The sequence below is a fragment of the Trematomus bernacchii genome, unplaced genomic scaffold (assembly GCF_902827165.1).
Source record: "Trematomus bernacchii unplaced genomic scaffold, fTreBer1.1, whole genome shotgun sequence".
Classification (NCBI taxonomy): Eukaryota; Metazoa; Chordata; class Actinopteri; order Perciformes; family Nototheniidae; genus Trematomus; species Trematomus bernacchii.
The window spans coordinates 21758650-21773383 of record NW_022987739.1 but is presented as its reverse complement, the minus strand read 5'-3'; the positions used below and the strand labels follow the sequence as shown (position 1 = coordinate 21773383).

At 38.3% G+C, this 14734-nt stretch overlaps 2 protein-coding genes across 2 annotated transcripts; one reads left to right on the top strand and one right to left on the bottom strand.

Moving 5' to 3' along the window:
• Positions 1-843: 843 nt before the first annotated feature.
• LOC117495252 (dual specificity protein phosphatase 22-B-like) lies at positions 844-8212 on the bottom strand. Its single transcript, XM_034146402.1, has 7 exons — positions 8042-8212; positions 7906-7939; positions 6130-6212; positions 3913-3962; positions 3362-3436; positions 2868-3039; positions 844-1590 (listed from the first exon to the last, which is right to left on the bottom strand). Exons 1-7 carry the CDS (start codon positions 8060-8062, stop codon positions 1441-1443), a joined length of 585 nt encoding a protein of 194 aa, XP_034002293.1. The 5' UTR covers positions 8063-8212; the 3' UTR covers positions 844-1440.
• Positions 4243-14581, top strand: bphl (biphenyl hydrolase like). The gene is made up of 8 exons (XM_034146401.1): positions 4243-4344; positions 10270-10391; positions 12175-12278; positions 12357-12523; positions 13310-13463; positions 13577-13708; positions 13905-14028; positions 14129-14581. The coding sequence occupies exons 2-8, from the start codon at positions 10309-10311 to the stop codon at positions 14217-14219; spliced, it is 855 nt and encodes a 284-aa protein (XP_034002292.1). The 5' UTR covers positions 4243-4344; positions 10270-10308; the 3' UTR covers positions 14220-14581.
• Positions 14582-14734: the final 153 nt, after the last annotated feature.

Sequence of the window (14734 nt, the reverse complement as noted above, 5' to 3'; positions counted from 1 at the left end):
TTTATTGTATAATCTCATAATCTGTTAAATCAATAAAAATAGATAATACAAAGAGCCACATTTCCCTTTAAAAATAAGTAACAATCATAAGGTTCCTCAAAATGGTTCAGTACTTGAGTAAATGTACTTTGATTTAATTGTTCCATTTTGGCTTGTGCCACCAGTTTATTAGATTTAATCAGTTTAAAAAAGATATTTACAGTAGTTGAGAAAGTCTTTCTTGTAATAACTTCATTTGTAGCAACTTTGAATGCCCAAATGGCCACGAAAGAAAAAACAAGATAAAAACAATGTTAAGAGAACTAGATCCAAAATAAAGCAATCATTTAGTACAATCACAAAGAGGTGAAAAGGATTTAAATTCATCTATTTATTTATACTCTTTATTACATTTTAGATAAATTGTACTTTTTACCTTACTTCATGTATTTAACAGCTCATCCTACTTAATAATATCCTCATAAAATGTAATGATGTTATATATAAAACTATATTAGTTGTACTATATTAACATTAACATTTATCAGGATGTCTATAGTCATCCTATTACTTTAAATTGAACTAAGTAAAGTATCCAGAAAAGCCTTCTATCGCTGACCAGTTGAGACAAGTTCCAGCAAAGGCTAATAACTATTTGCTTTTTTTTATATGCCTACAATGATCCACAAATGAGTCTAAACATGTTCAAATGTTGTGGAGCAGTAATGTGTTTGTTATGCCTTTCTGATCCTTTTCCCCAGCTTGCAAGATAGGAGCCACTTCTCGAAATAGATAAACAAATACACAGTACATAAAATAAAATGTAATGTTAATGATTTATTACATAAAAAGTAAATTCACGGAAGCCAAAATGGTTGGGAATCATTCACAATCAAATGTTAGACATTACAATTAAAACCAGGCTCTTACTGTTAATCCTTCATGGCATTAAGAGTAGGCTACCGTTTCAAGTACAAACAAAAATAAACATTCGTAAATAAAACTGCAATAAATACAGTTTCTGATACTGTTTGACTGGAAGACACAGTATTTTTCAGCTTTAACACGGTCTATATAGAACGCATAATACTCATTTTTCAAGTAGAGGACACAGCATAACGTAACTAACAGGGGGAGAGATCGCTGTTAAACATGTTCACTCTGTGGACTGTATATGTACATATATTTCCTTGGTGTCATGCTTGGCTGCTCTTGCATGTTGTTTTGACAGTTTGAGGCGAGGACACGACACGACAAGGGGGGGACTGAGATAATGGTCGTAAAAAAATCCCCCCCACTCACATGACTCCTTTGCGAACATGAGATGTAATATATACATAACGTGTCTCTGCTGTAGCTTTTCTCTGCAGGTCCTGTGATTGAGGCAAACAGCTGGTCTTAGTGGTTGTAATGGTCCGAGCACAGTCCCTCAGCTGCTTGAGTTCAGGAAAGACGAGACTCTCATGTGCTACTCGTGCCCAGTGGAGAAATGCTGGTTGTAAAGGTATCGTTGCTGCTGCCACCGTTTAATTTTCGGTTCAAAAGGTCTTCCACCTCCTCATCATCGTTGAAGGAGTTCTTCCCGTATCGGTCCTTCCACCAGGCTCGATACTGTAGGGGGAAAGCAGAGAAGGGGAGTTTAGGAGTGAGTCAGATGAAGAACTGACAGCTGTGACAGAATGAAAGAGTTGGAAAGTGTTTCACATTGAGGGAAGATTAAGACAGAGAGGAGTCTCTAAAGGAGGATTTCAGTCCTATGGTTTAGGCAATTTCATTTAATGGGGTCAGCATGGTTCAATTGACATCCTTATCAGATTGTTTGACAGTGTTTGAACCCGCTCCTAACTCACTTGGATCAGATTTCCAAAACAGGGAGCCTGCATCGGCCAATTTTTGTAACTTTACGAATATCAGATAAGCATACCAATTTAACACATGCTCTTTGTATAGAGGACAACACCATAAATGGCTTTGAAGTGTGTTTCATTATTTCATTTGTTACTGTCGGATATTCTGTCCCTCATTTGATTGTGCCTGTTCAGAGCAGTGCTAACGTTTGTTTCATGCCTGGCTGGTTTTATATATGTGGCAATTTTATTTTCAAATGTCATTTTTGTTGTCTGCTATAGAGCAACAATCCCGGAAAGTTGTTTTTTGAGACCTCACCTAGCTCCAGTGAGGTAAAAGTGTACTGAAGTGTGTGCGGTATCACTGAGGGGTGGGGTTAGAGGTGCATCAGCACTCACTGCTGACCACAGCCAACAGGGTGTGATCAGAAGTGTGTGGTGTTGCAACTGTCAGAAGTGATACAGGGGACTGTAACAGGGGACCTCAGACAAATGTTTCATGTCACCCCCCTGTCTCTTCCTATTACCTCTGTTTGCCTCATCAATGTCAAAATAAAAAAGGCAAAAATGCCAAAAGAAAGTGGAATAGTCTTGGAACTTTCAACCAGAGAGGGCAATCAAACAATGTTCAGCAAGGTGTTAACGGAGTACTGTTTAGGATGTATAGGGATATATTGGCAAAAATTGATTATACTATTCATGATTATGTTTTTGTCACTTAGACTAAGAACCATCATGCTGTTGTAACCTTAGAAGGAGCCCTTCCTATCTACATAGGGAGCAGTTAATTCATACAGAGCCCGCCATGTTGCATCTCCAAGTTCAATTGCCCAGAACGGACAAACCAACCACTAACTGAAACGGGTGGGGTACTGTTAATCCCTTATGCATGGGTACACTATATAATCACACCTAGTAATGGCAGACTCCGCCACAATCTAAACTAATACGTATATAGAGAGGTAAACAAAAGAACAATCATCTTTGGGATTTTATAGTATGAAATGTTAATTATTATAACACTAGCGAGGTGTCACTCACTTCTGTCAGTTCTGTATTTTCGAACTCCTCCAGCTGACGGAGGAAGCCCAGGTTTGGCCCCGCACACGGCCGAGCCGTTCTCACCGCCGCCAGAGACTCCACCCAGCCGCGGCCCGTCCCCGTCATGATGTAGGCCACCACCAGGGTCACACTGCGGGACACCCCCGCCACACTGAGGGCACACAGGTCACATTCACTTTACAGAGTAGTGAAACCCCTTTTCCTTTAATACTGTGGTGTAATGTTGGACATTTGATGATATTTATATTACAAGCATAACCAATTTCTTTTTTTTTTGGTACATTTTAAACAAAAATGTGTTTAATACAAAAAAAGTTTCCACTTGAGGCCAATACTACTCATTTTAAACAAAGAGCAATTTAAGCTGAATATCTGTGCTTCTTCCTTCCTACATCCTCATAAACAACACCAGTTTTAAGGTTATGCATACTAAAATATAAAGAAAGATTACAGTTCATAGTATTTTTACTCACCAGTGGACAAGGCAGCCCTCTCCTTTCAGTCGGGACTCGTGGATAAACATGATGCTGTCTCTGAAGTACTGAACCCTGGTAGGATAACCACATAAAACACACAATATCAAAATACACTTAAACAGTCAATCTGAAATCTTTACTAATTATTTAATCTATGTATTCAATTCCAATTGATAATTCAACCTAATTAAGTAGTGATAATCTTTTCTGCAGTTTTTATTCCATCAAATGTTGTCTACTGCACCTGCTCACCAAGTATAAGACATAATACACTTGGTATACATTTTAGATACATTCAGTAATAGGACTGTATGTGTGCTACTTAATGTCCTAAATAAGAGTACCTAAATATAAAATAATTTCATTCATAAAACATAAGACCAGACATCACAAAGACAATTGACCAAACTCTTGTAGGACTTGTATTTTCTTATTACACAAACCATCATATAGAAGATATATCAGATCCTAAATGGAATTACTTTCGAACACAGTGAACCTAACATATAAAATGTGTATATAAATATATATATCATGTAAGTACTCACAGGTTCTGCAGCCTACTGTCAGCAGCAGATATACACAGGTATGTCATCTCCTTAAAGGGCAAAGGGGGAGGAGTTTAGACTTAAAAAACATAAAACTGTATTTTTTCAAATAAACATTTTTGATATAATATATGAAGATTTAACATTGAATTCTATACGTCATCTGTTTGAACTCGGGGGTCTTAGACACTTCCTGTTTTTCAATGTATGGGACGGCCCCTGAAACGTTGCGCCTCTGACCCTGCTGGCATGGTAGGTCCCAACTTAATGATATTCATGTGTGTTTGTGTAATGTGTGTGTTTTTGTACGTGCACCTGGCAGCTGATGGTACATGCAGTGGACAGAAACTACCTTGTCCGGTTATGACTGAACCGCTGCAAAAACCCCTGAGTCCTCTGGGACACATTGAGCTCTGGAAGTGCTCCAGACAGGTTAGCTCGCACACACACCAACCAGACAAAGTACTCGCACAAACACAAACACATAAACACACATACACATATACAGACACACGTATACACAGACGTGCATATTGACCCAGCATGTAACTCTTACATTAGTTTAATTGTGAGGTTATGTAAAACAAATGCTGAGAAGTATCTTTGCACCATCGCTCTTAAAACTCATCAAGACCATGACTCAGTGTTTTTAAAATCACCAAATTGCAAATTCTACTTTCCTCTCGCAGGAACCATCACCGTTTCTTCCAAGAAATCAATCTGTCAGCAGTTTGACTGTTAGGTATGCAAATGCACCATCCCATCTGGCCATTTGGGCTAAACTGGTAAAAACAGACCTGAGTCATCATTATGCCACAAAGCTAAAAATAGCTTTTGAATGTGAGAACAATCTAACGATCATGATCAAAGATTTGTAAAGAGCTGTAGCACAGTTCAGCGACTCAGGCTTAATTTCAATCTTAAATCCTTTTAAAAAGTGTTGGTGGTTGACCAGTTTGTGTAGTGATACTGTAATACAAGTTGCTGTTTCTCTTCAGAGTTCAATGATACTAGCATGGATGGGGAAAGTGTACAGAAATCTCCGAGAACTTCTCATGCTCGCTTTCAACAAGAAAAGATGAAAGTTGTGAAAGCAAACACTGGAAATCAGGATTTTCAAAAACAAGTCAAACACAAACGGAGAGAGATGGACATTTCATTCAATTTGAAAGGACGATTAAATTAAACTTAAATGGATCGTTAAATAATAAAATCTCTGAATAAAACTGTATAACTCTAAGAACAGATTTTGCAAATGTTATATTCTTATTTCTGCAGCCAAAGGTTCTCACAGTAGAATCGTCTCTTTTTCGACACTCACTTGCTCCTGACACACAAGAAGAAACACCTTTCTCTCCCCTTCATACACGAATCGCCACGTATAGATGCAGCTGTGAAAAGTCAGCAGCCTTTTTTTTTTTTTTAAATACAGTTGCACTTTCAAGACTTTATGGACTACAAGATACTGAGTTAAAAGCATCTTGTGTGAAAAAAAAAAAAAGGTTGCATCTGCATCACAGCTGCACTAAAGACTAAAATTGGCAAACAAATTTTCAAATATTCATGGGATCCTATACAATATTGAAGTGAACCAGAAAACTGCTTATTTAGAGACACCTGGTGAATTCCAGGTCTTCTGACTGATACAAGATAAAAGGACTTTCCGTGCAGAATTGAAAAGACCATCTGACTTTCACATTAATTGAAGTGGTCTATCTCAACTGAAAATCTCTACTTTTGAGTAGAGCTTATTACACCACCCTTTGTCTCATATTTATCCTTTCAAAATGCAACGAAATCTGTGGTTAAAGGTGATAGATCTGAGGATAACAATTCTATAATGCATATTAGAGCTGAAACAAAAGCTGGTTCAAGTTACTGAACCAAGTGAAGTCACCTCAGAATTTGTAAAATTGTGATGGATATTTTTCACTTTTTTAACAATTATTCAGACTAAGCCATTGGAGAATTAATTGAAAGATTAATAGATAACGATTTCTTTTTTGTAGGCTAAAGCCCCGATGAAGATATTCATTTTGAAAAAATGGTATCTCATGTATGCTGCAAACATTTCATAATTTCAGAACAAGCATATGGGCTCTTAGGAGGAAATAAAGCCACAGAGAATTCAGGGGAGGTTGTACACGTAATAGCTGTATCAATGTTGGGGTCAGAGGGTCCCACAGGCCGAAGTAAGACACAGAGAAGACAGCTCACCTCGAGGATGGGTGCTGCTGTGTCGTGGATGGACAGGATGTGGGTAATGTTGTGCCGCGCCAACAGTTCCCGGTCTCGTGCATCTGCAGAGCACAAAGAAATCCGACATCTAAAATATTCCTTACTTCCAATCACAAATCACCCTATGTCAGATCCAATCTAAATAAAGCAGTTTCTACCCTACAACAACCCCCCTCCCCTGATCTCTCCCAAGCAAATAGGGCCTTAAAACGGCCCTTTTTTTTCAACTGAAAGAAAAACCGGAAAACCAATGTTTCTAAAACAGTACAACAGCTTGGCCCAGAAGCAAGAAACAGTAATTCTTCTAATCAAATTTTGTTCTTTAAAAGGAAGCCAAATGTTTTCTACCTTGGACAGATGTGTCTTGAGCAACTTTTTCTCATGCTTTGCACGTTTGCAGGATGCTAATGCAACCCTTACAAAATAATTGAATGTGAACTTTCCTGTCAGCTATATTAATTACACTTACCCCAATTCAACACATATATGAGTTTATACAAATTGCAAAACCAAAAAAAAACCTGATACAATATGAATTGAAAAATAGATGAATAAACGAGTAGGCTACAATATAAGTCTTTATGCTAGCTGCAAAGGAAACACAATCTGATTGTGTAACTGTAAGCGAGTGATATGAAGGTCATAAAGAGACAAGACCACAAGTGTGTTGGTCATGAGATAAATATTTTCACGGGCTACACAATGCCAACAACTGTCTCTGCTGAGCACATGACAGTGAAGCTGCCCAATGAAGCCAGAAACACAGTCACTAAATGCTCAAGATTTAAAGGTGTTTCACCTTATACAATAATTGTAATAGAAATGTTGGATTTCTGTGAAAACACCATGTCAAATTAGCAGTAACTAGAAAAAGAAGGCAAAATAGACGCAAGAGAGCTAATAAGCTAATGTTAGCTGGTGAGATATCCTCAGCTAATGTTAAAACTAAAGTTACTTATTGATATTTTCCTAGCTTTTATCTTTACATATCTATTTTGATTTATGACATCTTGCCAATTTAACTACAATACACACAATAGGCAGTATCTTAATCCAACAATTAGGTCTATGCAGAATAAGAAACTCTGCTAACGCAAATTGCTGCGCAAGCTAAAGTAACTAGCTTAGCAACACCCATCTCAGCTTTTTCGCAACTTCACTGTTTCAGTAGTTACTTTGTTGTCATTTTATAACAGACCAGGGAACTTCTTACACTATAAGAGGCTGGGACAATTTAAGTCTCCTCATACTTTCTCACACTTGCTCACACCTATAGATAAGGTTTCATATGATGTAAAACATGCCGAGCAAGTGCGTCATCTTTTCTATTTAACAGAGGTTCCCTGAAATTGTCATGTTTACTTTAAATTGTACATATTTGAAAGATATTTCATTTTAGCAGTCACCATTACAAGCGTGCACACATGAAAAAACAAACAAATGGAAAGATGTGGATACAGTTTGCAGTGGGGACACCCCCACGCTGCGGGGCATCCCCTCCCACACCAACCCTCACGTACTCAGCAGCCCTAAATATCTTTCCTCCGGCTTCTGACAAAAAACTGTTTTGTTCATCAAAATATACTACTTCAATCATTCTGCCCTACACTGTGACCTCTCCACTATATAGAAACTGAGCTCAGTGTAGCATCTCACCACATGCCCCTCTGTATGAGGAACTGAAACACACTCTATTACATTATCCTGAAAATAAATTAATTCTAGACTCAAATGACAGGAGGCAGGACATCTTACCTTTGATATTTCCGAGATACAGATGAGGCAGAACCTAAAGACAGTTAGAAATTGAGTCAAATAAGTAAGACGAGGCTGTGAACGTACAACAAGGTCATTAAGGTGAATCATGTTTTGTAGAGATTTGATACTGTACCTTATTAATTCCGTTACCCATGTCAGCAAAAAGTCTTGAGGATTTAGCACATCAATATTAGAGCACAATTTAGATTTTTTTATTTATTCTTTAGCTCCGGTCAAGCCCTCCCCCCAGAAGGTCACTGTTAATGTGTCCCATCTTTATCAAGCCACCCCTGATGACTTTTTTTTGTACCCAGGATATCATAAAGGGTTTGTCGCGTCCACAGCTCGTGCAACGACTGCTGCTTGATTGAGAATGTGTCGCTTGGGATGACGTAATGTGACCTTAGGAGTGCTACTCGGGTATTTAAATTTAGACCAGGAGTTGGGTCATGGGACTGTGGATGGGCACATACCATACAGACAAAGATGGTTGAGGGCCAGAGGATAACAGATCCAACAGTGGCTTAGGCATGGCTATCACTATCTGCTGAGGTACTTTACCGTACAAGGAGCCCTTCTGGAAGAAGCTCAAATTACTGCACTCACAATAAATCTCCACATAATATTCCTGAGGTATATATGAAGTGACTCATTGCTTCGAATTCCTTAGCAAGGCCCTGGAAAACCTCACGATCTAACAATGATTTATAGAAAATATTGACGTTGTACATTAAATGATGAACATTTGAGACAACGTTTAGGGGCTTTAGCTAATTTGTCTTTTCTCAGTTGAAATTCTCTTACTATATTTCCAGTTTAAGTGAAGTTTCTTGACACAAAGGTATTTTTATATTCCTGCATTTTCATGCAAACCTATGTTGAAGATAAATTAAAGTCAGTGAAAGTGAAAACTTTGACCAGCTGGTGGCTCTAGAGGTAAGGGTCAAGGAATGGACCACATGCCGTGGCATTCAACACCGAAGTCAATGGGTTCATCATCTTGGGATCATAAATATCTGTACCAAACTACATGGAAATCCATCCAAAAGTTGCTGATTTATTTCAATCTTGTGCGGTTGGACTAAACAGTTGACACACTGCCATCTCTAAAACCTCAAAGATATTTAGTAGATATTAAGTTTACTATTAAATAAAACTTGGAAAATTCTTACATTATCATTGTTTTATCAGCTAGATAATTCATTATCTTTATTTAATGTCATGAGAATTGCTAATGAACTTAGTAAGTTATATCTTGTAACTGAGAATTCCCAATTTATTTGAAATTCTCAGTGGACTTTCACTTCAATTTACTTGCCACTACATTTCCAGTAAATTATCTTCAACAAATCCTTCCGCGTTCATCAAGATATTTTTAGCCCGGCTTTGTCACCGTTTGTTGTGTTACTGTGTGTGGTTCAGTGTGTGGCACATATGTCAGACTCACTGACAGGCAAAAGAGAGTGGAGGCGTTTACAAAAATCTGTCTTCCTGTCTGCCTCAGAGAATTAGGTCTGAACAGCTCATCTACAGCAGTGGGGTCAAACTTGGAAATGTATAAAAGCACCTCCGTCAGAGAATCACTGTAGCCTATGTGTAATTGTGTATGTGGGAGGAGGGGATGGGAACTGTGTTGAATAGACACTAAAGTTGATATGATGAAGATGAAATCATAGGCTACTTTAAAAAACAATTATAAGAATGACCTCAGACATAAACAATTTGTCAATTTGTTTGTTACACCCAGCAAATTATCAATGCAAGTGCTATCAAATCTCAATTAAGTGTCTTTTTGTCTTTTTGTTTGTTTATCAAAGGTCTAAAGAAGGCTTTGTATGTTTGGGGACCATTTGGCCTGAACGTCACTTAGTGGTAACATGTTTATAGTGGAATCTAAATTATTCAAAAAAGAACAACTTTAAATAAATAAATGTGCATTCTGGCATAGCCCATAGAAAGGTATACTTAATTTTACAGGCAAACAGATTACTCAAAAAATGTGAGTTAGTAGCCTAAGTTAAGTTTGTCCAATGTTAAATAATGTATTAATTAATAAATGGGGCTTTCTATGGAGCTTTACGTGGAAATTATTGTCTGAAAATAACAACTGCCTTTTGTCTCTTGCTAACAAAATGTCAACGATCTGTAAACTACTGTTTTAATGAATTATTCATTCCCGTTGTATTGCCTTTCGTTTCGTTTTCGTACTTTCGCTCTTTTTTTAAATGTCAAAAGACTACGTGGAAAGTGCCAAACTGACTGCAATTTCCTATTTACCACCAACAAATGTGCAGTGCAGGAATGCATGACTGCAGTCAGAAAGAGACTTTGTTCAATCTTTAACCAGTTTATATTTTTTAGACCTGCAGCGGAAACCTGCTCAGTCTGGAGTCGTGAAGAATGGCGGCGTTTTTACTGAGAGGACGTTTCTTCAAACCCAGAACTGACATAAAGAGAGCCATGACAGCTGTCCAGTCGTACTGGTAAGTGAATTATGTTAGATGTTTGCATGTTAATATCCACATCCAAATGTGGACTTTAACCACGGAGCGTTGCAGTGTGAAATAGGAAATGTCTGCCCTGCTGTTTGCAACCTAGGTTTGCAATTTCAACTCAACATGTTCCTCGTCTTTTCAGCAGAATTTCTCTCGAGGTTTGTTTGATTTAAAGCCACTAGATGGCGCATTATGTCCACTGTTAAAGGTCCCATGTCATGGCCATTTCTACTGATCATAATTCCATTGTTGAGGTATACTAGAATAGATTTATATTGTGCAATTTTCCAAACTCACATAGGTTTCTCATACAGCATCTCTGTATAGTAGCCTGGTGTATTCACTCTCTGTCCTAAACGGCTTGTTGGAGCTCCCTGTGAGCCCACTGTGCTCTGATTGGTCAGCTCGCCCACTCTGTTCTGATGAGTCTACCACCGTTACAGCGGAACATCAGTGATTATGTGTTACAATGGCGTTAGCGACCAGAAAATGACACCATCACTTCTTTTATACCTAAAAATAAAGAAGTTACAGCTACAAATATCTTGTAAGTACTGGCTGCATTATTAATATGTAAACAGTGTTTAGCTAAAATTCTGTTGAACCATCATTGAGACCTTGCTGGTGTACAAGCTTCACCAGCAAAAAATGCTGGTAGACCAGCTTCATTAATGAAACATTGCTGGTATACCAGCTTCACCAGCAACATCATGCTGCTATGCCAGCTTCACCATGCAACATCATGCTGGTATACCAGCTTCACCAGCAACGCCATGCTGGTATGCCAGCTTCACCAGCAACATCATGCTGGTATACCAGCTTCACCAGCAACGCCATGCTGGTATGCCAGCTTCACCAGCAACACCATGCTGGTCTACCAGCCTTTTGCGCCGGCAGACCAGCATAACAACCAGCTTCATCAGCATAGACCAGCATGAAACAGCATAAACCAGCAAAGACCATGCTGGTCTATGCTGGTTTTTTCAGCAGGTAAGGACAAACAGATGAGAATGCTGCGTGGGGTCTGGGTGCCGTGTTGGCGGGACGTTGCGCGGCTCGCTGCTGCGAGGAGCGGACAGTGTGAGCTGGGTTCACTTCATTTCCTGCTTGCTGCGTGGGATCTGCGAGACAGCAAGACATCGCGCATTGACGCGGGAAGGGGGGGCGTGCTGAGGGGGCCACTACCACCCCCCAGCGCATACAGTTTCGCCGCTGAGAGAGTTACTTACTTTTTTTCGAGTAAGATTTGTAGTACTAATGTATCATGCATAGTATTAATTGTTGAGAAGACTTCCTCTCAAAATAAATTGTTTTCTTATTTTTTTTCTTCTTAATTTCTCATTATTTTTGCAAATAACAATAACACTGTGATATTGGGATATATATTTTTTAAATCCTCTGGAGCAGAGAGAGGAGCTGTGGATTATTGTTATTGATTAATGCATCAGTGTTTCTTAGGGTCAAAAACACTAAACTCACAACTTAAAATGAAAGCGTTTAGTTTATTTAATAAAAGAGCACATGTTCAATGTGAAAAGTGACAGTATATATAGATTAGTTGCAATTTGGTGCTATATATATATTGATATATATATTAAAAAAAAAAATTATTAAAAAAAAAAGATTATAATTTTTTTTTTTTTTTTATAAACACCTTGAATTTCAGGCGCAGCGCCCCTCCAAGACAATGGTAGGGGAAACACTGGCTATTCTGTTCTTATCCATCACCAGGACCATTACTGAGTCAGTGTACCTGTGTGTTTCCCTGCAGCTCGTCGATGGCCTTGGGCAGGCAGCGTGTTAATGGAGTGGATCTGTTCTACGAGCAGACAGGCAGCGGGAAACACCCTTTGCTGTTGCTTCCTGGCGCTCTGGGTAAATACAACAACATTCCTCTTCTTCTCTCTGCCTTATATCGTTTACAGAACTTTGTTATTTTATGTTCCTCCACAGGGTGCACTCGGACTGATTTTGGACCCCAACTGAAGTCTCTGAATAAGGAGCGCTTCACTGTGGTGGGATGGGATCCCCGTGGTTACGGAAAGTCACGCCCCCCAGACAGAGACTTCCCACCTGACTTCTTTGAGAGGGATGCACAGGACGCAGTGGATCTGATGAAGGTCTGTTGATCAGCCTGTTGATAATTATTACCACCTGAATTGCAAAGTTTGCAGAGAAGCCTGTAGCATCATATGTTTGGAAGACAGATGGTGTGTAAATCTCAGAGCATGCATTTTAGTTCAATGCCATTAAAAAAAAAAAAGGAAAACTTAAAGCAAGATTAAAAAATATAATGATAATTAAAAGACAACCTAATAAAAGGGGATATCAAATAAAAATAATGCAGTATTAAATTGTCCCAGCAGCTAAAAAACACAGGATTGTGGAGTGAAATCCATGTGGCATCAGAATAATAATTAACATACCATAATATATTTTCTTTAGCACCTAATAGACTTAAAATAAGCAAAACTCTTCCTCAAGTGTTAAAGAATGAGGTTATATAAAAAAAAATACCTCCTCTAATAAATCCTCAAAAGAAGAAACCTAAAATTGTATTTTATTATGAAAACATATATTAAGAAAACAAAACCCAGTATTATTATGTTAAATACTTATTAAGTCCTACCCCTTTTTCATATTATATAACTAGAAACTAAGCATTAATGCTCAAATCTAATGCATTCTCCCTGTTTCTCTGACACAGAGGATAATATTCAAATCAAACACACAGTTTGTTAATTAACACTTGGTTTAGGAACCAATGCACACAAATGTTCACACAAGTATGTTCTTGTTTTACCTTTTGCATTCCACTGTCATTTCTGCATTTGTTGCATATCAAACGTAAAAAAAAAAGTAGGGACTTTGTTAGGAATGTTTAGTAATTTTCATTTAATTGTCAGGCACTGGGCTTTGACAAGTTCTCTCTCCTGGGGTGGAGTGACGGAGGAATCACCGCCATGATGGCCGCAGCTAAGAACCCCGACCTGATCAGCAGGATGGTTGTATGGGGATCCAACGCCTTCGTTTCCCAGCAGGACCTGGAACTCTACGAGGGTACACGCTCTCTACCTCTCATTGTCTTTAACTGCCAATGTAGTCCCAAACTGTGTGAACTGTGTATACTGTGTATCCTCATGTGTGGATGGGTGTCTGTTGGAAACATGCAGCGGTCCGTGACGTCTCCAGGTGGAGTGCGAGGATGAGGCAGCCCATGGAGGAGGTGTACGGAGCAGAAGTCTTCGCGAAAACCTGGAAGGCCTGGGTGGATGGGATCGCACAGTATGCAAAAAGACCCGAAGGTACTGAAACCATGATGATGCAGATTCAGGACATAAGTAAACGGAAAACCATGCAGGAAAATACATTTTGCATCAAGATCTCCGCTACTATTTTGCACAAGGAAAACATGGAGAACACATTGAAGATGCTTCCTTATTTTTGTTTTGTTGTAATGAAAGCAGAGTCAAGATTGTAACTTTACTGTCCTCTTGTCAGGGAGTATCTGCATGGAACTTCTGCCCCTGATCAGCTGCCCCACCCTCATCATTCATGGAGAGAAAGACCCCATGGTGCCCAACTTCCACCCACAATACCTTCTCAAACACATCAAGGGATCACAGTGAGATGCTACACACATATACATTTAAAAACAGCAATAATACTAAAATCTCAAATGAGGAAATATAACATGTGATTCTTTTTTTTTGTCCCTAATCTAGATTACACCTGATGCCAGAGGGTAAACACAATCTCCACCTGAGGTACGCTGATGAATTCAACAAGCTGGTGGAAGACTTTCTGGAAGACTGATCCATTAGTTAACACTGTGAAATAACCACTGACCATTTTCTCGAGAAAAAACAGAATTGCGTATATATCATTGCATATATTTAAATTAAAATATTGATTTTGTTACTGATTATTTAATTTTTACTTGGTTTTCATGATGCATTAATTGTAAAAATGTTTCATATTTTAATTTAACATTTCTGTAATTACATTTTTTGTGAATCAAGTAGGTGAGTTATTTCCCACATTGGGTAATCGGTAAAAAAAAGAGTGTAGTTGTAGCTAATGTAAAGCTATGTCATTTAGAAAAAAAAAGGCTGTAACATTAGCTGCTAGCTTTTACCTTTACAAAGATTTTGTCAAAATAAAGTAAAATGTCTGCAGCTACTTTCTTTTGGAAATCAAACACTAATGCAAAGCTAAATTATACAGCCGTATTAATAACTTCAACATTGCAAAACTACAGTTACGATTTTTTTAAATTAAACTTTGGGGTTCATTTTGTCCTTACAAAGTAATGTACAAAAGAAAAGGCG

Excerpts from the sequence above, each read along its gene's own strand:
- LOC117495252 (XM_034146402.1), bottom strand. The coding sequence starts at position 8,062 with ATGGGTAACGGAATTAATAAG. Across the intron at positions 3,963-6,129 it reads CAGCAGCACCCATCCTCGAG|GAGATGACATACCTGTGTAT; the intron begins GTGAGCTGTCTT and ends TTGCCCTTTAAG. Across the intron at positions 1,591-2,867 it reads AAAATACAGAACTGACAGAA|TATCGAGCCTGGTGGAAGGA; the intron begins GTGAGTGACACC and ends TTCCCCCTACAG.
- bphl (XM_034146401.1), top strand. The coding sequence starts at position 10,309 with ATGGCGGCGTTTTTACTGAGAGGACGTTTCTTCAAACCCAGAACTGAC. Across the intron at positions 12,279-12,356 it reads GTTGCTTCCTGGCGCTCTGG|GGTGCACTCGGACTGATTTT; the intron begins GTAAATACAACA and ends GTTCCTCCACAG. Across the intron at positions 13,464-13,576 it reads GGACCTGGAACTCTACGAGG|CGGTCCGTGACGTCTCCAGG; the intron begins GTACACGCTCTC and ends GGAAACATGCAG.